Source organism: Salmo trutta, chromosome 39, assembly GCF_901001165.1.
Source record: "Salmo trutta chromosome 39, fSalTru1.1, whole genome shotgun sequence".
NCBI classification, from domain to species: domain Eukaryota; kingdom Metazoa; phylum Chordata; class Actinopteri; order Salmoniformes; family Salmonidae; genus Salmo; species Salmo trutta.
This window is the reverse complement of record NC_042995.1, coordinates 16,155,209-16,181,427: the sequence shown is the minus strand read 5'-3', so window position 1 is coordinate 16,181,427 and position 26,219 is coordinate 16,155,209. Positions and strand designations below refer to the sequence as shown.

The 26,219-nt window shown below is 43.4% G+C and overlaps 1 protein-coding gene across 3 annotated transcripts in view; it reads left to right on the top strand.

The window, feature by feature from the left end:
- Positions 1-13,882, top strand: part of LOC115179365 (gamma-aminobutyric acid receptor subunit beta-3-like) — a 58,436-nt gene extending 44,554 nt beyond the window's left edge. For 2 of the 3 annotated variants that reach the window (XM_029740803.1, XM_029740804.1), the window contains 6 exons: positions 2,002-2,084; positions 3,315-3,452; positions 6,073-6,225; positions 9,515-9,762; positions 9,933-10,016; positions 10,398-13,882. In XM_029740803.1, the coding sequence (XP_029596663.1) occupies positions 2,002-2,084; positions 3,315-3,452; positions 6,073-6,225; positions 9,515-9,762; positions 9,933-10,016; positions 10,398-10,754 (1,063 nt within the window). In that variant the 3' untranslated portion in view covers positions 10,755-13,882. The remainder of the gene's footprint in view (positions 1-2,001; positions 2,085-3,314; positions 3,453-6,072; positions 6,226-9,514; positions 9,763-9,932; positions 10,017-10,397) is intronic. The other variant, XM_029740805.1, reaches the window with a different exon arrangement.
- Positions 13,883-26,219: the final 12,337 nt, after the last annotated feature.

The following is a 26,219-nucleotide window of genomic DNA, read 5'->3' as shown; positions in this document are numbered from 1 at the left end:
TTTATTATTTTATAGTAATACATGCTGTATGAGCTGCTAGGTTTTTAAAGAAGTGGGGCATTCCCACTCCTCTCTTTTTTTCTGTTTATTGCATAGCATAGACGGAGAGGAATAATAGAGGAGAGAGCCCAAAAATAGCAGTGAACCAGATTTTTAACCATGCTGCAGTGATCTTTGTGCTGCGGAGGCAGTGGCTTAGACCACTGGACCACCTCTAGGCCACCAGCTGCTTTGTTTTTGGCTAGTAAATATAATCCCTTCCTATAGGCTCAATTTAGCTTTTCCCGCGACATATTGGTGCAGTAGCGTGTACATTGTGAAGCTTTGTTGAAATGTGTATTTTTAAAACATATTTTAAGATGAGAAGAAAACAACATAAAAAAAGAAAATGTATAGATGATGATGCAAGCTCAGCTGTTGCTTTGTTATGATTCCCTGTTTCAATATCCATAGCCATTGGTCTTTGTTGTTTGACAAGTCCTGAATTGTTCATCAGGATAATGAATATGTATAATGCATGGTTTTCTTCCAAATTGAGCCATCCAGCATGGAAATTCAATGATTTTTGCATATTAATCACTCGCACTGGACTAGTTTTGAATTATACATAGTTAGATTCAATACAATGCATTGATTCTGTTCTTTTAACATCCTGTAAATCTGTTTCATGTACCCCCTCTAAAGAACATGTGTGTGTGTGTGTGTGTGTGTGTATGTGTGTGTGTGTGTGTGTGTGTGTGTGTGTGTGTGTGTGTGTGTGTGTGTGTGTGTGTGTGTGTGTGTGTGTGTGTGTGTGTGTGGGTGCATGAGCTTGACCCTGTTTACAGCTCATATAGAGTTGTGTTATTAGCTGTGTATGTGTGTCTATGTGTGTGTACGTGCGCACGTTCGTGTGTGTACTTCCTGTGTGTGTGCGTGCGTACGTGCGTGCCTGCGTACGTGCGTGCGTAGGTAGGTAGAATCATCCATCTTGTCTAATAGCTTCTGACAAACACACTCGTCTGGATGTAATGTATTTCTGAGATGACAGTATAGCTATGTGATCTGGCGTTCTTATCCATAAAGACGTATTGTTTTACATTGTGGAGCTTATACTGTCTAGTGGTTACAATTTTACTAACGGAGTCCAGGAATTCAGCAACTTGTACGAACATGGTTCGATTCTGACTTCTTCCTCACGTGCCCTTGGCTTGAAGATCAATTGTTGTTGTACCGAAAATATTCAACCTCATGATCTGACCAAAAGGACAAATCCCCTAGTGTTCATATCTATACCATTTAGCAGACGCTTTTATACAAAGCGACTTACAGTCATGCATGCATATATTTTGCGTATGGGTGGCCCTGGGAACAAACCCATTATCCTGGTGCTGCAACACCCTGCTCTACCAACTGAGCCATACAGGACCGCAGTCCACTTGTTATTATCCCAACTCAATCAATCACTCACCCTGAAACCTACGGTCCAACTGTAAGTGATAATGTATGGAATGGAATCCCAGAGTAGGATCTCCAGACATTACTATGTGGAATGTTCAGATGTCACATTACCTGTCCAGTAAAGTAACCGAGTCGTGAGTGTACTGTAATGATGAGTTCTGGTTCTGAAGGCTTATTTCGTCATATCTTAAGGTAATCTGGTCTACCTGGCTGAACCTGATACCAACTGAAACACTATGAGTAAAGATCAATGCACATATATAGTTTCTCTTCAACAATTACAGTCTATACTGGAATGTATTCAGTTGAAGCTCTTCTTGCTTACAAGCGGGGACAGAGAGATATCCTTTCTCTCTGTGGAGTTGACTGTGGTTATTCAGGATATCATAACGTGATGGGGAATAACATTATACTGTAATTATATGGATTCATGCACAGATGAGAAGTTAAGGTGGATCCACAGCAGACACTATGGCTGGAGAATGTGTGTGTGGGCTCCGGTAAAGCTTAAGTTAACGTGATCCTCTTTCCCCCTTGTGTGTGTGTGTGTGTTGACCTCAGGATCACAACGACGGCAGCCTGTATGATGGACCTGAGGAGGTACCCTCTGGATGAGCAGAACTGCACTCTGGAGATCGAGAGCTGTGAGTATATATATATATATCAATACCATCAACCTCTGAAATGACTATTTCTCTATTAGATTTCAGCATTTCAATATTTCAGTATATAAAACAAAATTCTGTGTATAACATTTTACTATTTCAGTATAAATAATATTTTAGTATAAGATATACAACCACAATGGAGATTACTGTGAGACTGTATGTTAAAGGTCCAATGCAGCCATTTTTTTTCTCAGTATCAAATCACTTCTGGGTAACAATTAAGCACCTTATTAAGCACCTTATTTTCAGTTCAAATGTGAAACGAGAAACAAAAATGGACTCTTTGGGAGTGGTCGGAGTGGGGAGGGGAAAACGGAAAACTAGCTGTTATTGGCAGAGATGTTTGGAACTCTCTTATTCGTCTATTATACTAATTTACCACATGGTGATGTCACCAGGCAGGCCAAAACTCCATCCCACCAAAACACGCTGAAATTTCAGGTGGTCTTTTCAAATAGCTCTTACTCTAAAAGGGCATTATCATAATTTTCACAATTTCACAGTATTATTTCAACCTCTGAGTATGGAAATATACACTGAGTGCACCAAACATTAGGAAAACCTTCAACACCTACAAGACGTCGAAAGCGTTCCACAGGGATGCTGGCCTATGTTTTAACTACATTGGCAGCACGTTTCCTCCATGTGCTGCCAATGCTTCCCACAGTTGTGTCAAGTTGGCTGGATGTCCTTTGGGTGGTGGAGCATACTTGATACACACGGGAAACTGTTGAGCGTGAAAAACCCAGCAGCATTGCAGCCCTTGACACAAGCAGGTGTGCCTGGCACCTACTACCATACCCCGTTCAAAGGCACTTACATTTTTTGTCTTGCCCATTCACCCTCTGAATGGCAGATATACACAATCCATGTCTCATTCGTCTCAAGGCTTAAAAATCCTTCTTTAACCTGTCTCCTCCCCTTCATCAACACTGATTGAAGTGGATTTAACAAGTGACATCAACAGTGGATCATAGCTTTCACCTGGATTCACCTGGTCAGTCCATGTCATGGAAAGAGCAGGTGTTCTTAATGTTTTGTATACTTGTATACAGAACACAGGTATATCATGTTTTTGATTGCCCTGGGCCTTTTTAGTGGTTAAATTGAGAGAGTGGAGATTTAATGACCTGTGACTTAGTTTCTTCACATGGTATCCCAGTAAAGTAGGTTCATTCTAACGCTGTCTTTCTTCCTGTGGTTCAGATGGATACACGACAGATGACATTGAGTTCTACTGGAAGGGAGGAGACAATGCGGTGACGGGGGTAACACGCATTGAGCTGCCACAGTTCTCCATAGTGGACTACAAGCTGGTATCCAGAAATGTTGTCTTTTCCACAGGTGAAGCCTATTATTTTTTTTTTAAACACATTCTCAGGAAATACACAGCCTTACCATGTTATTTTACATCTAGCTTTTACCAAACCAGTGCTTCACTATGAAACTCTTCACTGCTACTTCAGTTTTGTAGTGGCTGTATCTTCCAGTTCAGATTAAATGTTATCGGTATACTTGACATAATTTGGTGCGTGGGTGCGTGCACGTTCATGTATGCGTGCACATGCATGTCAGGGTGTGAGAGTATGTATATGCACTTGCTTGTATGTGAGAATTCCTCACCATCCCTACCTTTATTTGAGTCCCCGATGGTAGCCATTAAAGTTGAGTGTCCAGTGTGGCCCCTCTATACTCTTTCCTCTCTCCCTGGCTCCTCTGTGGCCCCCTGTCTCCCTTCTCCCTGGCTCCTCAGTGTGGGCCCCTCTCTCCCCTCTCCCTGGGTCCTCGGTGTGGCCCCCTGTCTCCCTTCTCCCTGGCTCCTCAGTGTGGCCCCCTGTCTCCCTTCTCCCTGGATCCTCTGAGGGCCCCCTGTCTCCCCTCTCCCTTGCTCCTCTGAGGACACCTGTATCATACTTCAAAGGCCTGTCTCCATCCCCGAGCCTGGCTAAAGACCAACTTTCCTCCATGTGCTGCTGTTTCTGGCTTCACTCACAGAGACTCACACAGGAGCAGTGAATGATGGTAGGATGGCAATTACCCCGCTGTTTTCTTCAGCTCTTTAAAAGAGAGAAGCCATGGAGAAGCAGCCTGGGAAACAGGGCATCAGAAATTCATGTGGAAAGTAAGGCCCAGAGCATCAATTATTCCCCTCCAAGCTCACAGGGAAACATTGCCATAAGGATTTCAAGTTTCAAGTTTTAATGTCATGTGCACAGAGTACAGTGAAATGCCTTTCTTGAACCCATCAATGCAGTAATCAATAACAATGTAGTGCTAAAAATAACATAAGGTAGAAGAAAAACACACAGGAAACAGAAATAAGAAGAACACAAGAAAGTAAGTAAGCATACTATATACAGGGTTAGTCAGTTCCAGTACCATATTTACAATGTGCAGTGATACTGTAGTGGTAGAGGTAGATATGTATAAGGGTAAGGTGACAAGGCATATATGATAAACAGAGTAGTAGCAGTGTATATGATGATTGTATGTGAGTGGGTGTGCGGGTGTGTAGTCAGTGTAAATGTATGTGCATATTATGTGTGTGTGAGCAAATTATGAATTGAGTGTTTGTGTGTCGGAGTGTCTGTGTGCGTGAGTGTGCAGGGCCCTGTGAGTGTGCATAGAGAAAGTACAATGCAAATAAATGAAACACAAAAGGTCAACTCCGATTGGTTGTTTCCACATGCTTTTTTCCCCCCTCTCACTTTAGTAGTGGATAAAGGGCGATCTGTGTTGAACTGGTGGACGTTGTCGGACATCGCACCCTTACATTACGAGAGTTTTCACGGTCGTGGTCATCATGGGTGTTGCCATGGTTACCATATCACCATCATCACCATCCTCCTATTCCTTCCTCTCCTCCTTCTCATCCCCCTCTTCCTCCTCCTTATAATATATGGTGTACTCTCCCCACTCGCTGACGTACGTCCAGAGACACAGCTAGTGAGGACGCTTAGTTGCACACCTACATCCTCTGTACCACCAATCTTCTTTCAACACCTACTTTCGCCTCCCACTATTTCTTGCATAATGTTACCTTTCTTAAAGGGAAAGTACTCTCCCCTGACGAATGTACCTCATCTCACGTATACAGCACACGAACAGCAGTCCGTCGATCCAGATAGTTTGTGATTCGAGAGTTTGATTGGTTTGTTTAGAATGTTTGTGTGCGAATCAGTGGGAGTGGTATGATCCGTGTTAGCGTGACTCAAACCCCATGCTTTAATAAATAGCCACGGTAATGTGTAGTATTGGAGGATATTTTTTAGGTAAACTTTTCTTAGAAACAGTGAAAGGACTTCCTTCTATCGCTTAGAGGTGTACAACTGACACCCTTGAGTTCTGCATTTCTTCTGCTACTCGTTTGTCCTTGGCTCTTAATTAATCAATAAGTGCCATTGATTGGCTGAGGATACTTGGATACCCAGATGTTAATTCATCTCTGATTAACAAGGCATGGACGAAAACCAGCAGACACTATGACCCTTGAGGACCAGAGTCATGCATCACTGGTGTAATGCTATACAGAGAGGAATGTGCAACTCAAATGGACATTTACGATGACAGATATGTGATAAATCATTAAGGGTGTTTTTCATAAGCCAGGTCAGAGAAGAAATACGTACATTACCAAATGCCTAACATATCAAGCTCCAAGACTTTTATACATGCATAAATTATGAAATAGTTTAAAATAAATAATATATGTTGATTGAAAGTGCAACATTTTCTATCATCACAGTTAGTATTGAAATATTTTATTATTTGCCTCGCATTCACAACCAACGTGTGTCAAATTGTTGTGAAGTATGGTTCAAGGATGCTTGTTTCCATAGTGATAAATCCAACCCATGCTGCCATTGCCATAGAAACAAAAACAAAAACACGAGATGTTCCAGTATGCTCCTCGAACCAAGAAGTTGTTCATTCTATTCAACCGCTCAACATCTTGTTTTCATAGGTGCCTACCCACGACTGTCTTTGAGCTTCAAGCTAAAGAGGAACATCGGCTACTTTATCCTGCAGACCTACATGCCCTCTATCCTGATCACCATCTTGTCCTGGGTCTCCTTCTGGATCAATTACGATGCCTCGGCTGCAAGAGTGGCATTAGGTTGGTGTACAAGCCCCATATGTTACACATTGTACAATATCAACAAGCCTCTGAATCCCGTTTCCCTATCATTGTGACTGATCGCAACACGCCACTAGTTATACACTCTTAGAAAAAAAGGTGCTATCTAGAACTAAAAAGGGTTCTTTGTCTGTCCCCGTAGGAGAACCCTTTGAATAACCCTTTTTGGTTCCAGGTAGAACCATTTCGCATTCCATGTAGAACCCTTTCCATAGATGGTTCTACATGGGACCCAAAAGGGTTCTACCTGGAACCAAAAAGGGTTCTCCTAAGGGGACAGGCGAAGAACCCTTTTGGAACCCTTTTGCAGGGTCATACATATGGTCTAGTCTGTGAGATAATTATATTCTAATTATATTTTGATGGTCTGCTCTGTATTACTGAGTGGACACATTCCCCTGCACTCTCTCATGAACATAAAGCAGAGAAATGGGAAGTCTTTGCAAAGGCCTGCAATATCCGGTGGCTTGCTAATAAGGAGTCCACCAGAAAAAAACATTAACTCCCTCAGTGATGGATCGTTATGGGATTTCCGTTGCCACCCAGAAGGGTGCTTTGTGGAGGCTGCATGCCGGTAAGAGCAGCAATCAAGATATCAATGCAGTGGGAAAACAATTGAATTGTTTGAAGGTAAAATTGATTAGGGAGCAGTGTTACAGTGAATTCCAAATCCAGACGACCCACTTGGCCCTAATCTTGTTCCAGCACATTTTCTTCACTCTCTCGTGGTGTACCTTTACTCAATAACTCTGAGCAAAAAGAAATAAAACTCCCCATTGAGTTACAGTACATACATTTTAGCAGTCTCTCTTATCCAGAGCGATTTACAGTAGTGAGTGCATATATTTTCATACTGGGTCCCACGTGGGAATTGAACCCACAACTCTGAGCATAGCAAGCACCATGCTCTACCAACTGAGCCACACAGGACCTACATTGTGTTCAGTGTAGCTCACCTTCTCCATGCATTCAGTGATATACAGGATGCACGGTGCGAGTAAAGCAGGGTACAATAACCTGGACCTGTACATGCAGTGTTCAGCGATGTAACACTCCGAATGTTTGTTCCATGTACCGGTGCTGTCTTAAAGTACTGCATTCCTTTGGTTAATGTCCTCTAGAGTTGCTAAGGCCCTGTGATCATACTTCCTCACTTTTAGACTAGAGTATCTTCTGACACTTAAGTGTGGGCCAAATCTCATTTCTTTATAACCTCGTACCCAATTTCAGAGAACAGATGATAGGAATAATGTATCGATAATGCCATTAGCAAGCAGAGTGCTACAGGATCTGAAGTCATTTGCACGATGCTTTAGTGGCTCCTTCATAATGATTATGCAGCAGAAATAGAGTATGGGGGCTGTCTGAAACATACAATTAGAGAGGCATTAAAGGGGCAGTCTGGCATTGGTGGATCCATTTTTGAACTTTTAAAGGAACGATATGTACCCGTTGATTCTTATAAATGCCTCAGGAGCTTAGTTCAACTGTCGTACCCCCATCAGAAACCGACGTATTAGCTTGTTTTACGCCATAGTTTGTAAACAATGAAATGGTAAACATACACTGTATAGCCTGAAAGCATGGTTGCAACTATGGTTTTGGTATCATGTATGGTCAGTCCTTAGCACCAAAGTGACTTACAGTCATGCGTGCATACATTTTACGTATGGGTGGCCCCTGGAATTTAACCAACAACCCTGGCGGTGTAAGCTCCATGCTCTACCAACTGAGCCATACAGGATCACATAGGCTCTATACCACAGTAATTAACGGTAGAATAACCCATATAGTTCATTGTTCAGTAGCAGACCAGTATGTTAGCAGATGTGGACTGCTTACCACTTTCTCACTTTTGGGAGGTACTATTTAAATGCATAATACCTACACACCTGACATGTTTCCTTTGAAAGTGGCTAGAGAGAGAGAGAGAGAGAGAGAGAGCACAAGAGAGAGAAAGAAAGAAATAAATAAATAGAGAGACGGAGAGAGACAGAGGCTGATAGAGGCAGTGAGAGAGAGAAGCTCCATAAAAAATATATTTATCCCCAGAGAGTCCGGTCTCCTGATGAAAAAGGAGGGAGGCCCACGGGCACATGGCCCTGTGATTAAATTGTCAGGTCGGTGGGTGCAGTGAAGGACAGAGAGTAATAGAACCACAGAGGGAACACCGATAAAGAAGATGGCTGCCGTTCAGCAAAACCCCAGAGATCGCTGCAATGAATAAAAGCAAAAGGAGAACGCTGCTGTTCCTCAGAGCGAGAATAACACGCACGCACGCACGCACGCACGCACGCACACACACACACACACACACACACACACACACACTGACACAGCAAACCGGTAATACTTAAAACTGTCCCCTTTAATGTACCAATAAATCAAGGAAAGGGCCAGATTGATCCTATACTCTAACTACCTCCAATGTTGCTTTATGACAGTACTAGCTACTGATGCACATGGTTTATATTTCTTGTAAAGGAAAATACATGTTACTATTTTGCTGGATGTCATTTTTCCTACATATGTGTTTCTGCACGGACAACAGATTAAGCATGTGCAAAGAAAGCATTGTCTCCATAAAGGGACCTTTCTTTAGGACATAACGCAGAGTATATTGAACATGAGACATTCAATTCAACTCCTTCCATGGTTAAAATGTCACTCACAGCTGGAGGCTGAATGTACACAATTATTCAATGAGTTATTTGGGGTTGGTGGTGTCCGAGGGGCAAGTAGAGGACACATTTCTACTAGGGGAAGTTATTTTGGCTCAGAGCACAACAAGACTAGCCAAGTCCCATTCGTTATATACTGTAGCCAACTCTTCTACCATTGTCACACCATGCGTGTTTTGGAGGAGGAGTTAATTGGCCAAAGCACAAACAGACTGGAGCACCAGGCTACAACGAGGCAATCCAAAATTCTATCAAATAATATTCTGCTCTGTTCTGGGAGGTGGTTTGGCCAGACCATAATTACAAATAATTAGTAGACTGCAAATTGACCACAAGAATCCCAAACAGACATAATGTTTGACTAAAACATAATTATTTAAAACCTTGCTTACATTTGAATATAATAACATGTCTCTCCATTAAACGTGAGAATACTTGGGAACATATTTATTTAATTAAAATCACTTGGAGCTGATTTCCTGGCTTTTTTACAGTCTTTTTGTCCAACAATGAAAATTCTAAATATTCTCAGAAAACTTGTGGGGCCAGTTGGGGAACCCTGCCTTAATCTGTCTGTTGTAATCCAGGGATCACCACTGTGCTCACCATGACCACCATCAACACCCATCTGAGAGAGACGCTCCCCAAGATCCCCTACGTCAAGGCCATCGACATGTATCTGATGGGCTGCTTCGTCATGGTCTTCCTGGCCCTGCTGGAGTACGCCTTCGTCAACTACATCTTCTTCGGCCGAGGACCACAAATGCAGAAGAAGCTGGCAGAGAAAGCCGAGAGGGCCAACAACGAGAGGGCGGCCAAATACGACACCAATCGGGTAAGTCTTCATGAAGATCTCTGTCGAGATGCTCTAACATCTTAAACGTTCTTCCAAGTTTCTTGGGTTTCAGGTTAAGAAGTTATCGGGCGTTATCTTTGCAGTCCGCACACTCATGCGACGGCAGATCAGAAACTCTGTAAATATGGTGTTGTGTTTCTTGTGGTTAGTCTCCTCAGGAAGGAGGTAAAACGTCATCTCTTAAGCTGACTAAGCAGCCTAATAGAGCAAAAACGCTCCGTGTCTCACAGTCGGTGAGTCTTGACCAGCGGACACGTCTTTTTTCACTATCTGTCTGACTTGTCTGTCACCATTGACTGACATTACATGTTTCATGTCCGCATGAGAATTTAACGTGTCGCTTGTTACCCAAGTTGTCATTGTTCTTTGTTCAACTTCTGGTTTGACGTTTGCACGTCCAATGCAAGTCTGCAAGCCCACTAATGTCCATGTTCCATAGTGTCGCTACAAAAAAATATATTGTGCTGTGTTGTCCGTTCAAACGTTCATTCAAATTGCCTTGTTCTCATTTCTGCATAGTCTCATATCTTGATTCTCCAATGTATGGTCCAGAGCAGGACCATCATGTTGTCGTAGATCCAGATCATACATCAATCCTCTACTTCTATCTCCAGGCGGAGTCCCACGGTAATATCCTGCTGACCACCCTGGAGATCCACAACGAGGTGGCAGGAAATGAGGTCACCACCAGCCTGGCGGACAGCAGGAACTCCTCCGTCATGGGATTTGACAACACCAGCACAGGTACCGGCGTCCAGTGCAGGAAGGCGAGCCGGGCCTCGGTTCCTCGCCACAGCTTTGACAGGCACGCCCAGCTCAAGAGGCACAAACTGCGGCGGCGCTCGTCGCAGCTCAAAATCAAAATCCCTGACCTGACGGACGTAAACGCCATCGACAGGTGGTCGCGGATTATCTTCCCCTCCGTTTTCTCCCTCTTTAATTTAATCTACTGGATGTATTATGTCAACTGATTGACTGATTTTAGGGTTAGGTGGTGTTAGAATATTTTTTTTTCTTCGTCATTGTTTTGTCTTTTTTACGTGACAGGAAATGTTTTGCTATCGAAAAACAAGGGACTGCCTCTATATGTCACGGACAAAATGCTTTGACTTCTTTGTTAAAGTTTTTATATTGCAGTCATACTCAAATTGTGGATTGTGGTGGATTGCTAATTCTTACAATTTTGTACAGAACTATGTGGATAAATACTCATGCTGTAGGACTGGGAATGTATACTTCCCAGTATTTTTGCCCTCTCTGTAGTTTGATAATGGAGATCTTTATACCCAATTCAATATGTGCAATTTGCAAGAAAGAAAAGGTAACCCTGACATTATTTTTATTTTTTAAACAAACCTAAATAAAACCCAAATGTTATGTAATGTATTATGCATATACACAATGAATTGTAATGAATTGTAATGTATACTTTATAATTATTTACATATTATTTGTCTGCGGAATGAATGCGGATCAATGCAAAAAAATTTATACTCATGTTTTGTGATGCTTTATCACGTACATATTTTTTGTCTTGGTCAGATAATATCACTTTCAAGTGCACATACAGTATTTGCAAATTTTACAGTGAAGTGGTCCTGTTAATGTATGTCTATGTACAGTGTATTATTATTAGTGGTAGTAGTATTGCTATTATTATTATTATTATTATTATTATTATTATTATTACATACTGAACTATACAATTTTAACATAGGTGCAAATTAATGTCTACTGTTGAGGGTTATATCTCAGGTTCTGTATTTTGCTAATTGGCAACCATTACGTTTTCAAAATCCTGTCAAACAGTCTTGAAATTGGAATATTGATTGGTAATCTAAACATCCCCACCACTGCACTCAATGAATCTGTTACGGTTCACATCTTTTCTACCTGACATTGTGAATGCTTGACAGGATTTCACTCAGTAAATTGACGACATTCCTTTAAATCAGCTCCATCTTTGATAGCTGTCGAACTCTCCTGCCAACGGCCTAGTGCTATATACTGTATAACATGTCTTTGTGAAATGTTCTGATATTTTTGTAAGGTGTAACGTTGACTATAACTACAGTGTATTAACTCCCTCTCTTGCGCGCTAGCATTGTAGAAAATAGATTCCCTCTGTTCACATCATTCCATGGAAGTGGCAGGGTTGAGGGTTTGTTTGGTTTTTGGCATTTGACTGATCTTTACCGCTGAAATGACCTCCAACTGTAAATATAATGTATATAACAGATTTGATGTAAGTGTGCACATTTTTATTTGGGCTTGTCTAATTAGTTGTCTGTTTTATAAGACGATGTGAAATACCGATGACACTTCTGTCCTCTTTAAATGCTTGAAAATCTATTGAATGAACATGTGGGGTTGATTATATATTTTTTGATTCCTTTCTTCAGCTTTATAAGCGATGAATGCCGTGACACTATCTATCAAATGCACAGACAATATAAATAATGCAACGAAACACATTGTAAATCAAGGGCATTGCGAACCACTGATATACACAGTATATCATCCATTTCTATATTTCTATAACCTATTCTGCACAGCTATCATAGAAGCACATAGGATGTGTTAGTCTCTCAGTTTACAACTGATGCATGAATTCTGTTTCAACAGGGCAAGGACAACGAGCCATAATCATTAGATTGTAACAAAACATCTAACGCATCCCATTAGGAAATGTAATCAACGGCATGGAAGTAGCTAACATTTGGTGAAACATTGCCATTGTTCATATCATGCTGCTCTGGGCGAGAGACAATGCCAAGATGGCACTGTCTCTTGTTTCTCTATGCATGTTATATCGCATGAGTAATGTCGATTTCAAAAAACACAACCTTAACCCTATCATCTTAAACCTGTATCGCAGGTTACAAGTACAGTTCAAGAGATTGTGATAAACTGCCATTCTCTGGTTGGTTACAGAGCAACCAATCATATCCTGGGGTCAATGGCTGGGATTCACAACGACAGTCTTCAAATATGTAACACATTTATATACGCATAAAGAATAAACAGTTTGCCCATGTATTTTACCATTACCAACTTGCAGCCAATTGCTGATAGTAGTGACATGTATCTCTGGTACGTAAATATGCTTTGCTACTTGATCATTAAGCTTGTTGTGTGTTTTGGTTTTGAGTGATATAATGGTAGTGTGTGTGGTTACACACGCTGGCCTATAACAGTTACAGACCCTGGGGTTTCCCTTCTCTACTGTGTAGATGAGGCAGTGTTGGCTGGGTCTTGGTGTCAGATGACTAATATCTCTTGGTCTTGGTGTAAGATAGGTAATATCTCTTGGTCTTGGTGTAAGATCGGTAATATCTCTTGGTCTTGGTGTAAGATGACTAATATCTCTTGGTCTTGGTGTAAGATAGGTAATATCTCTGGGTCTTGGTGTAAGATGACTAATATCTCTTGGTCTTGGTGTAAGATCGGTAATATCTCTTGGTCTTGGTGTAAGATCGGTAATATCTCTTGGTCTTGGTGTAAGATGAGTCATTTCTCTTGTTCTTGGTGTAAGATGAGTAATCTTTCCCGAGACGTAAAGACTTGAGTTAGCCCTTCAGAGCTAATGCCTAGTCTTTAGCTCAGAGGGCTGACAGTCTTGTGGCATGCAGGAGACCTGGGTTTGAATCCCGGTCAGTCACATTGGCACGTTCAATCTGACACTGTTTCATGCATTAAGTGCACTCATCATTGCTGGCTTCTAATGTTGTCTGGCCCATTATGGAACGTCAACATGTTCTGTTCTGCCATAAATGTATATTTAGGTGTTGATATCTGTGTTCATGTTTTTCTCCCTTCTTTCTTTAGGTTATAATGTTGCTCTATTAATGAAATAATATCAATTGTATGATTGCATCCGTTCAAATCCATGCTTTTTGTAACACATCTGTTGTAAGCTATAGCAACAGGATGAACAATGGACAGACTTCAGAGACAACATTTCTTGTTCCTAATGCATTTCTGTTGAATGATTGAATCTAGACAAAGCCCAGTAGTTTATGATTTCTATGTCAGGTGAAGATAAACAAATGATTACCAGTATTCCTGGGTTGTGATTAAAACTGTATTTATCAATGAATATGTGTGTGTGTGTGTGTTGCATGTTCTGATATGCCTTCCGTGACTTTAAATACACAAAATAGGTGTTCATAGCCATGTACACTGAATATAAATGCATTTTAACTCTCACAGTGTACATATTAACTTCATGTGTACACTGAAAGTGTTACATTTAACACTGTACCAGTTTAATTTGCTATGTACAATTATGATCTTCGACGGCAATCATGGACTGTAGGTCTGTGCCTCCTACAAATTGGGTATTCATACTCCAGTATGAATGCTTCACACTCCGCCTCTCCACCATCCAGCCATCTAGCTTGATTAAAGCAAGGGCCCTGGGCTGTGACCTACAGTATAAGTCGTCCATTACTCTGAAGTTGGACCCGCCAGACATACTACCATTTTATCAGAGTATGGAACCATCCACACTTTAGGTCAACCTGCCTGGGGCACAGAACCATCAACACACTTAACCCGCATGGCCCGAAGGATTATACTAGTCATAAAGTGCCCCAAAACACAACCCTTTTACAGCATCAATGAATCATGTGACTCCACCTCCTGAATTTATCATACTGTTTATTTTTATTTAACTAGGCAAGTCAGTTAAGAACAAATTCTTATTTACAATGACGGCCTAGGAACAGTGGGTTAACTGCCTTGTTCAGGGGCAGAACGACAGATTTTTTTACCTTGTCGGCTCAGGGATTTGATCTAGTAGCATTTCGGTTACTGGCCCAGCGCTCTAACCACTAGGCTTGCTGCCACCCCTGTTACTAGTAAGGCCAATAGGGTTTTGTATGCCAAAGTGCAGCCTACTCATCGTGGTTGCCGCCAACAAAACAACACATCTAAGGAGACATTGAGATGTAGCCAATAAAAATCACTCATACAATATAGGCAATATAACACGATGGAGACATAACTGTTATGACTGATTATTACCAGTAACCTTATGGGGCAAGTGGTGTGATTGTGTGGGTTGCCATAGAGTAGGCCTATGTTGTGTAGGAGGTGTGGTTGATAAATTGGTTGTAATAACGGGCTGAGGGGAAATTATTCTGTATTTCCTGGAGGGGATCTCAACCCAGCATTAGAGTGTACAGCTGTCAGAATAATTGTCACACCCTGATCTGTTTCACATGTCTTTGTGATTGTCTCCACACACCCTCCAGGTGTCACCCATATTCCCCATTATCCCCTTTGTATTTATACCTGTGTTCTCTGTTTTTCTGTTGCCAGTTCGTCTTGTTTGTCAAGTCAACCAGCGGTTTTGTCTCAGCTCAAAATGCAGCCAATCACAAGCACTCTACATTGTGATTAAACTTTACGTAGAATCGGTATAAAATACCTAATATGCAGTGATTTCAAGACTTAATCATGTATGCAATATTTATCCACCCTAAGGTACCGTGGGGATCTGGCGACTACATATAGACTGTGGAAATGAATTTCTTTGCAGCCTACCAGTTCTCTCAGGTAAAAAACAATAGTGTATATGAATAATTACAGGGGAAACTGCTGCGGTAGGCAGTTCAAACCCCAGGCACCCCCAGCTTCAATAGGGTTGCTCATGATAGATTTGTATACTTTCTTACTTAAATCTTGGTCTCCATGGATCTCGATCTCAAAGTTGCATTACGTAACATACCATTATTAGTATCATCTAAAAATAACAGGACTCAGCACTTTGAGCAGGTATGGTAATTTGCCCACCCAGTTTGTTTCATGAAATAATTATCAACACATCCAACCCTGGATGATATTCCTGTATTGTTGAAATAAGGCATCGTTCTTTGAGTCACCCACATTTAGCCTAGGATACGGCTACCACATAATCCCCATACAGTACACTCTCTCCTCCCTTTTCCCCATACAGTACACTCTATCCTCCCTTCTCCCCATACAGTACACTCTATCCTCCCTTCTCCCCATACAGTACACTCTATCCTCCCTTCTCCCCATACAGTACACTCTCTACTCCCTTCTCCCCATACAGTACACTCTATCCTCCCTTCTCCCCATACAGTACTCTATCCTCCCTTCTCCCCATACAGTACACTCTCTGCTCCTCCCTTCTCCCCATACAGTACACTCTCTCCTCCTCCCTTCTCCTCCCTTCTCCCAATACAGTACACTCTCTGCTCCTCCCTTCTCCCCATACAGTACACTCTCTTCTCCTCCCTTCTCCCCAGACAGTACACTCTCTTCTCCCTTCTACCCATACAGTACACTCTCTCCTCCTCCCTTCTCCCCATACAGTACACTCTCTTCTCCTCCCTTCTCCTCCCTTCTCCCAATACAGTACACTCTCTCCTCCCTTCTCCCCATACAGTACACTCTCTTCTCCTCCCTTCTTTCCTCCCCATACAGTACACTCTCTTCTCCTCCCCCCATACAGTGCGCTCTTCTCCTCCCCCCATACAGTGTGCGCGCTCTTCTCCTCCCCCATACAGTGCGCGCTCTTCTCCTCCCCCCATACAGTGCGCGCTCTTTTCCTCCCCCCATACAGTGCGCGCTCTTCTCCTCCCCCCATACAGTGCGCGCGCTCTTCTCCTCCCCCCATACAGTGCGCGTGCTCTTCTCCTCCCCCCATACAGTGCGCGCGCTCTTCTCCTCCCCCCATACAGTGCGCGTGCTCTTCTCCTCCCCCCATACAGTGCACGCGCTCTTCTCCTCCCCCATACAGAGCGCGCGCTCTTCTCCTCCCCCATACAGTGCGCGCTCTTCTCCCCCCATACAGTGCGCGCTCTTCTCCTCCCCATACAGTGCGCGCTCTTCTCCTCCCCATACAGTGCGCGCTCTTCTCCTCCCCCACATAAAGAGCGCGCGCTCTTCTCCTCCTCCATACAGAGCGCGCGCTCTTCTCCTCCCCCATACAGTGCGCGCTCTTCTCCTCCCCCCATACATTGCGCGCTCTTCTCCTCCCCCATACAGTGCGCGCGCTCTTCTCCTCCCCCCATACAGTGTGCGCTCTTCTCCTCCCCCACATACAGTGCGCGCGCTCTTCTCCTCCCCCCATACAGTGCGTGCTCTTCTCCTCCCCCACATACAGTGCGCGCGCTCTTCTCCTCCCCCCATACATTGCGCGCTCTTCTCCTCCCCCATACAGTGCGCGCGCTCTTCTCCTCCCCCCATACAGTGTGCGCTCTTCTCCTCCCCCCATACAGTGTGCGCGCTCTTCTCCTCCCCCCATACAGTGTGCGCTCTTCTCCTCCCCCCATACAGAGCGCGCGCTCTTCTCCTCCCCCATACAGTGCGCGTGCTCTTCTCCTCCCCCCATACAGTGCGCGCTCTTCTCCTCCCCATACAGTGCGCGCGCTCTTCTCTTCCCCCACATACAGTGCGCGCGCTCTTCGCCTCCCCCATACAGTGCGCGCTCTTCTCCTCCCCCCATACAGTGCGCGCGCTCTTCTCCTCCCCCCATACAGAGCGCGTGCTCTTCTCCTCCCCCCATACAGTGTGCACGCTCTTCTCCTCCCCCCATACAGTGCGCACGCTCTTCTCCTCCCCCCATACAGTGCGCGCGCTCTTCTCCTCCCCCCATACAGAGCGCGTGCTCTTCTCCTCCCCCCATACAGTGTGCACGCTCTTCTCCTCCCCATACAGTGCGCGCTCTTCTCCTCCCCCATACAGTGCGCACGCTCTTCTCCCCCCCATACAGTGCGCGCTCTTCTCCTCCCCCCATACAGTGCGCGCGCTCTTCTCCTCCCCCCATACAGAGCGCGTGCTCTTCTCCTCCCCCCATACAGTGCGCACGCTCTTCTCCTCCCCCCATACAGAGCGCGTGCTCTTCTCCTCCCCCCATACAGTGCGCGCGCTCTTCTCCTCCCCCCATACAGAGCGCGTGCACTTCTCCTCCCCCCATACAGAGCGCGTGCTCTTCTCCTCCCCCCATACAGAGCGCGTGCTCTTCTCCTCCCCCCATACAGAGCGCGTGCTCTTCTCCTCCCCCCATACAGAGCGCGTGCTCTTCTCCTCCCCCCATACAGAGCGCGTGCTCTTCTCCTCCCCCATACAGAGCGCGTGCTCTTCTCCTCCCCCCATACAGAGCGCGTGCTCTTCTCCTCCCCCATACAGAGCGCGTGCTCTTCTCCTCCCCCATACAGAGCGCGTGCTCTTCTCCTCCCCCCATACAGAGCGCGTGCTCTTCTCCTCCCCCCATACAGAGCGCGTGCTCTTCTCCTCCCCCATACAGAGCGCGTGCTCTTCTCCTCCCCCCATACAGAGCGCGTGCTCTTCTCCTCCCCCATACAGAGCGCGTGCTCTTCTCCTCCCCCATACAGAGCGCGTGCTCTTCTCCTCCCCCATACAGAGCGCGTGCTCTTCTCCTCCCCCCATACAGTGTGCACGCTCTTCTCCTCCCCATACAGAGCGCGTGCTCTTCTCCTCCCCCCATACAGAGCGCGTGCTCTTCTCCTCCCCCATACAGAGCGCGTGCTCTTCTCCTCCCCCCATACAGAGCGCGCGCTCTTCTCCTCCCCCCATACAGTGCGCGCGCTCTTCTCCTCCCCCCATACAGAGCGCGCGCTCTTCTCCTCCCCCCATACAGTGCGCGCGCTCTTCTCCTCCCCCCATACAGTGCGCGCGCTCTTCTCCTCCCCCCATACAGTGTGCGTGCTCTTCTCCTCCCCCCATACAGTGCGCGCGCTCTTCTCCTCCCCCCATACAGTGTGCGTGCTCTTCTCCTCCCCCCATACAGTGCGCGTGCTCTTCTCCTCCCCCCATACAGTGTGCGTGCTCTTCTCCTCCCCCCATACAGTGTGCGTGCTCTTCTCCTCCCCCCATACAGTGTGCGTGCTCTTCTCCTCCCCCCATACAGTGTGCGTGCTCTTCTCCTCCCCCCATACAGTGTGCGTGCTCTTCTCCTCCCCCCATACAGTGTGCGTGCTCTTCTCCTCCCCCCATACAGTGTGCGTGCTCTTCTCCTCCCCCCATACAGTGCGCACGCTCTTCCCTTCACTTCTCTTCTCCTCACTTCTCTCCAACTTCCATGCTAAAATAATATGGTGTTTCCACTTATGAGAACACTATTCATTTCTGTCTCAACATTTTAATACCAGATATTTTTCTTGGACTTCACCTCTCTTTGACCTCTCTTTGACCTCATGATACCAACTCAATACTTTGCAAATAACCCCGCCAACACAAGAAGAGCCAACACAAATTCCATTACCAGCTGGGTTGCTGTTTCCAAAGCCTGCCAAGTGAACTGAACTCAATTACAAACATGTCTTTGGGGCTCTAGGAAATGGTGCAATTCTCTAACAGTATCCCTTGCAAGACGTTGAAACGCCTCCTCCATAGGACCATAGACTGGTCCTATGTTTGTGTACAGTCACTTTACTTTTCCTGACCATTCACAGCCTTTCCTCTTGACCAGAACACCCTGGTCTAATCCATTGATCTGCTAGATTGACAAAACCTGCTTTATGCTGCATTCAGTTATCTAATTCACAATCTCTCACCAAAGTTTACCTGGCCCTACATCAATCAATGTGACAGTATCCAAGTGCATCAAACACAGATCTTTGTGAAAGCAAGATGAGTCAAAGCCAGTAGCTTGCAGGGCACCAGATAACAGTAAAGCTGTTTTGAACCACAGGGATCACTATCCAATAAAGCTTGAAAAGCTAAAAACATGTTGTTGGCAAGCTAAAAACAAGTCCTCATCTGGCAAGACAGTACATGGTTTGTCACCAAGGGAGTATGAACATATTTACATTGAGAGTATGAGATAAAGCTGTGTTCGCAGTCCTTGCATTATCACATAAACCCATTATTTGGTGGCAGAAAACATTTTGAACTTGAAGTTACATAAATTTGCCATGAATTAGAATACAAATTAGAATGTCCACGCTTCATTTGTGCAGTTGTTTAATGCAGGGTTGCCTTTGAACATCGCAAGAGATTGTTCTATCGTGAGGTGTTACAGTTTAGGGTTTCCTATATTCAATGTCGGAAGGGATGGCTCGGGTGTGTCACTGGTTTTGACCTCCATATGGTCAATATTTGATGTTGTGTCTGAAATAGCAGTCATAGTTCTTGTCAGGGCATGTCACAACTAATAACAACATTAGTTTCCTTTAATCTAGGGACCTTCCAGTTTGTTCATTTTTATAGGCACAAGTGGGGTCTTTGGAGGGATGACAGACATATTGTGATAGACGGCTGAAATGTTTGGCCCCGGAAAGTTACAGAAACCACTCTAGAGGTCAGTAGATGCCATGTTGTGGAAGAAAAATATCTAATCTATTTCTACAGAATCTACCCCAAAGTTTGCCCTTCCCGATATTCTCCTTGAAAAAGAGAGTAAATTCCAAATCCTACCTTTACTCTTAAGTTTATAGTAGACAAGACCCCATGGATCAGAAATGAATTGTGTAAGGCATTCAACATACAGTTGAAGTCGGAAGTTTACATACACCTGAGCCAAATACATTTAAACTCAGTTTTTCACAATTCCTGACATTTCATTCTAGTATATATGTCCTGTCTTAGCTCAGTTAGGATCACCACTTTATTTTAAGAATGTGAAATGTCAGAATAACAGTAGAGAGAATGATTTATTTCAACTTTTATTTCTTTCATCACATACTCAGTGGGTCAGAAGTTTACATAAACTCAATTAGTATTTGGTAGCATTGCCTTTAAATTGTTTAACTTGGGTCAAACGTTTTGGGTAGCCTTCCACAAGCTTCCCACCATAAGTTGGGTGAATTTTGGCCCATTCCTCCTGACAGAGCTGGTGTAACTGAGTCAGGTTTGTAGGCCTCCTTGCTTGCACACACTTTTTCAGTTCTGCCCACAAATGTTCTATAGGATTGAGGTCAGGGCTTTGTGATGGCCACTCCAATACCTTGACTTTGTTGTCCATAAGCCATTTTGCCACAACTTTGGAAGTATGCTTGGGGTCATTGTCCATTTGGAAGACCCATTTGCGACCAAGCTTTAACTTCCTGATTGATGTCTTGACATGTTGCTCAATATATCCACATCATTTTCTTCCTCATGATGCCATCTATTTTGTGAAGTGCACCAGTCCCCCCTGCAGCAAAGCAGCCCCACAACATGATGCATCCCACCCCCGTGCTTCACGGTTGGGATGGTGTTTTTCGGCTTGGAAGTCTCCCCCTTTTTCCTCCAAACATAACGATGGTCATTATGGCCAAACAGTTCTATTTTTGTTTCATCAGATCAGAGGACATTTCTCCAAAAAGTGCAATCTTTGTCCCCATGTGCAGTTGCAAACCGTAGTCTGGCTTTTTTATGGCAGTTTTGGAGCAGTGGCTTTTTCTTTGCTGAGCGGCCTTTCAGTTTATGTCGATATAGGACTCGTTTTACTGTACATATAGATACTTTTGTACCTGTTTACTCCAGCATCCTCACAAGGTCCTTTGCTGTTGCCCTGGGATTGATTTGCACTTTACACACCAAAGTACGTGTGTCTCCTTCCTGAGTGGTATGACGGCTGCGTGGTCCCATGGTGTTTATACTTGCGTACTATTGTTTGTACAGATGAACGTGGTACCTTCAGGCGTTTGGAAATTGCTCCCAAGGATGAACCAGACTTGTGGAGGTCTACAATTTATTTTCTGAGGTCTTGGCGAATTTATTTAGATTTTCCCATGATGTCAAGCAAAGAGGCACTGAGTTTGAAGGTAGGACTTGAAATACATCCACAGGTACACCTCCAATTGACTCAAATGATGTCAATTAGCCCATCAGAAGCTTCTAAAGCCATGACATTATTTTCTGAAATTTTCCAAGCTGTTTAAAGGCACTGTCAACTTAGTGTATGTAAACTTCTGACCCACTGGAATTGTGATACAGTGAATTATAAGTGAAATAATTTGTCTCTAAACAATTGTTGGAAAAATGACTTGTGTCATGCACAAAGTAGATGTCCTAACCGACTTGCCAAAACTATAGTTTTTTAACAAGAAATTTGTGGTGTGGTTGAAAATCGAGTATTAATGACTCCAACCTAAGTGTATGTAAACTTCCGACTTCAACTGTATAAACCATTCTCACATCAGCGCAATGGCCATCTGCATGGCTCGTGCACTAACACGTGACTGTCTCATTTGTTTTTCTACTTCATAGCTTGAAAGAGATGGCATTGAACATGCTGCACCAATTAAACCAAATTGGTAACAGTGCATTCATAATGCTGTTGTACTGTATGTTTTGGTATGTGTTCGAGTACCCCAAAGACCCTAATGGTAATACATCTCATCGGCTTTATTTTCTTCAAATAATCCTTCTTGTGTTTTCTTTGGTTCTCCCATTTCATTTGATTTGGGGGTGTTTCTGTTTGTGCGATGCCAATGCAGATATTATACCATGCAGTTCTGAATTTGTCAGTCCCTGCACTAAATCCATTCTGGGCCAAGCCACTCTTTCAGTGTTACGGTAATGACCGAATCACCATTGTTAGGTAATGACGGAATCATTTTCCCAATTAGGAGAAGGATGCAATCTAAAATGGTCAGGGTAACTTTGGTCCACAGTTCCAGTTTACTGACCCCACAAGTCCTGCTCATAGTCCCAAAATCCACAGGAAAACATAAATGCTAATGTGTAACTCCAGCCACTGAAATTGAGATTTAGTTCTACTGAGAACCCCTCTGAATAAATTATATCTGATGTTTTCCTCTTTCTCTTTTTTTTCCAGGCCTCCTGACACACTTTCTGCTCATTCATCAACAGCATAGTGAGTGAGAGGGAGGAGGGATGGTTCTGCATCAAAAGACTATCTCGGTGACTGGGGGAATACATCCCTCTCTTCAGTGTGTGTTTGATGATGCCTTTCTGTTTTAAGAACTCAATGACACATTTCAGCTGGGTATTAGCCTACTTACTCATCTCTCTTGTGTTGTCTTCTATTCAGACCTGGGTTCAAATAATATTTGAGTTTTCAAATACTTGCAGTGCTCGTTTAAGTCTGCCTGGAGTGCCAGATGGGCGGCGTTAGCACTTTTGCAACTATTCTATTGGTTCCATTGCACCAGGTAAACTCAATCAAGACCATATTAAAAATAATTTCCAAAAGTATTTGAACCCAGGTCTGGTTCTCTTTGACATACAGACAAGCTGCTGGATTTTTCCTCTTACTGTATATACTGTACATTACCTAGTACGTCAGAAGTTATGTCCTAGTTCATGTATTGTATCAATTGTACACTTGAATATAACTGGAACAATTTTTAAGGTTGACTTTCTACTTCAAAAGATGCTACCTTAACGGCGTGCCTTCTTTTGCTAAATAACATCCTCTTATATAAGATCCTCTTGACGAGGGACTGTGACGAAGCCTGAAGCTACACAATGGAGTATAGCTTACTGATCTAACTTAAAAGGGTAGTCCCATGAGATACCACAGCGACGGAAACCAGTGAACATTGTTAGTAGAAGTCTGTGGATTTGGAGAGGAAGAGAGTCTTGTCCAATGTTTTCAAATGATACCCACTCAATAAATACATTTTTGTTGTGGCAGTGAGAAGAGAAGACAAGATTGTGGAGGTTGTGTGTTTGGATACTGGGTGACGTGGGAGGCTTGGCCACAACTGCCCCTGACTGATTAAAGGTAGAGGAACTTGTCTCTGGGCCTGAATGTATTGTATAATCAAAATAATGACTTACTCTTTAGCAATTCAATGCTGGCTTATTCAAGAATCCATTCCACACTAAAAAAAAAAAACTAAGAGTGGACCTTTACCGAATTCGAAGTATGGTCTTCATTTCAATGAGAAGAGGATGCATTAGTGTTTTATTAGTTAAAGTTGCACAATGCAGAAATTGCTCTAGAATTTCCTGGTTGAAAAAATTCTAATAGTTTCTCTGATTTCCATTTGACAAAACAAGTAAGTATATGTTTTTTATTTTCCATAACCAAAAATATTGTATTTTCAGCTGTTTGAAGCTGGTATACAAAACTGAAAGTAAAAGACATAAAAACTCAATGCAAGAACAGGAAGCATAGAAATGGCGCACATATAGTGTTTCTTAGACTTGCTTTCAGTGAGTGACAGATCTATAACTCACATTTCTATGTGAATTTGGTCGGGTCGCCCAAAAAGTTACATATATTGCAACTTTAAATGACTGTGGTTTCTGCTTTACAGTACCTCCTGTTTTTGCATTTGTCTGAACCAAGGATGCCATGTAACCGTCACTACCTTTGGTATACTGCCTTCTCTCAACTCATGTAGATGATGAATCCATTCTGCTGCCCAGTAAGGATATAGGATTAAAGACATGCTCCTGAACTTTGACGACTACTAAGTCTTTTTTAAATCTCCTGCTTTGGGCTGGATGTGTGAATGTGTAGTTCATACATGCATAATTTATGACCAGAATGATTGTCTTACCACCAAATCCATAGTTTGAAAGCCACTGTATTTCTGAAAGCTGTGCTGCCCTACATTTCCCCCCCACGTGGGTCAGCCCCCTAGTAATTTGAGCTCAACAAATGAGCTTACAGTTTTTCTCAATTGCTAAAACACTAAAACCCATTGGCTGAACAAAGTTCTCAGTTGCCTGGACTCATTTAGCTAATTATGCAGTCTGTTGTCAATACCTTAAACCATTTCACATGGTAAAACACAATTTGCAGATCTCACTTAGACTTTTCAGCAAAACTCTAAACACATTCTCATTCTCAAAACACATTCTGCACTCTAATGCACATGTCATCCATACTGGTAAACACAAGTGGCAACAATCAAATACAAATAGAGAACACATGTCATTGATTGAACACAACCACTCAAAATTGATTTAACCTGTTTCAAATGATGCAACACAACCAATATAAGCCAGTTCAGAGAGCAAACAGGTTGTTGAAGGTGGGAAGGAGAAAGTCTGAGAATGGATAGAAGAAACAATGTGAGAGGACGAGGACGAGTGCGTATGCGAGGTGGGTGACGAGGAGGAAGTGGAGGAGGAGGACGAAGAGGAAGACAAAGAGTGGAAATATCTGATGAAATTCGAGCAACAGTTATAGACCATGTTCTTGTCCATGGACTGACAATGAGGGAAGCAGGACTTAGAGTGTAACCCAATTTTAGCCGATTTTCTGTGTCCACCATAGTAAGGACATTCAGAGAAGAGAACAGGTACAGTATACTACTGTATTTTTGTAATTGCAAATTTACTGTACTACACTATATGCAGCTGTTTCAATAGATATTTGTAAAGTTAATCACTGTATGTATTGTACTGCATGAATATGTTTTGTAACTGCACAACTACTTTTTGTAGAATTGCAAGGCTGCCACATGCAGGTGGAAGGACAGCTATATTCACTCGGGATTAAGAGGCCGTTATAGTTGGCATGGTCCTTCAAGATAATGCAATACGACTCCAGGAACAAGTGATACAAGACAACACACACTTCCAGGGAATCAACAGTGTGAGCATTTCCACAATTGACCGTGTCCTCCATCGTAACAGGATGCGAATGAAACAAGTATACAGAGTACCTTTTGAGCGCAACTCACCAAGGGTAAAAGAACTGCAAGCTCAGTATGTGCAAGTAAGTGTACATTCAGAAGAAGATTGTCTACAGTACTAACACATACTATGTGAATGACATTACTCTTCAGTACATACAATGTATGTGAATCAGAAGTGCATACAGTAGGCCTAATTGTACTCTACAGAATAGCACTGTCTCTGTACGACTTACAAAATCCTACATACAGTATATTGTATTTCTACACAGACAATATTTGACTTGGAATCCTTGGACAGACCCAATGAGTTCATCTTTGTCGATGAAGCAGGTTTCAATCTAACAAAGAGGAGAAGGAGAGGCCGAAACATGATTGGACAGCGGGCCATTGTTGAAGTCCCTGGTCAACGAGGTGGCAATGTCACAATCTGTGCTGCTATCAGCAACCATGGTGTTCTACATCGCCATGTTACACTCGGGCCATATAACACCCAGCACCTTCTAAGATTTATTGCCAATCTAAGATATATTTTATTTGAACAGCAGGTTCAAGAGCAGCAGGGTCAAGAGCTAAATGAGAATCCCATCCCCACCTATGTGATAGTGTGGGACAATGTCAGTTTCCACCGAGCTGCTCAGGTAAGGGAATGGTTTTAACATCAATGGGCAGTTTATGAACTTGTACCTCCCTCCATACTCGCCTTTCCTGAATCCGATTGAGGAGTTTTTCTCCTCTTGGAGATGGAAAGTGTATGATAGACAACCCTACACCAGAGTAAATCTGTTGCAAGCCATGGATTTAGCCTGTGGTGATATAGGTGAGGAATCATGTCAGGGCTGGATACGGCACACAAGAGACTTCTTCCCCCGTTGCCTCAGGAGGGACAATATTGCT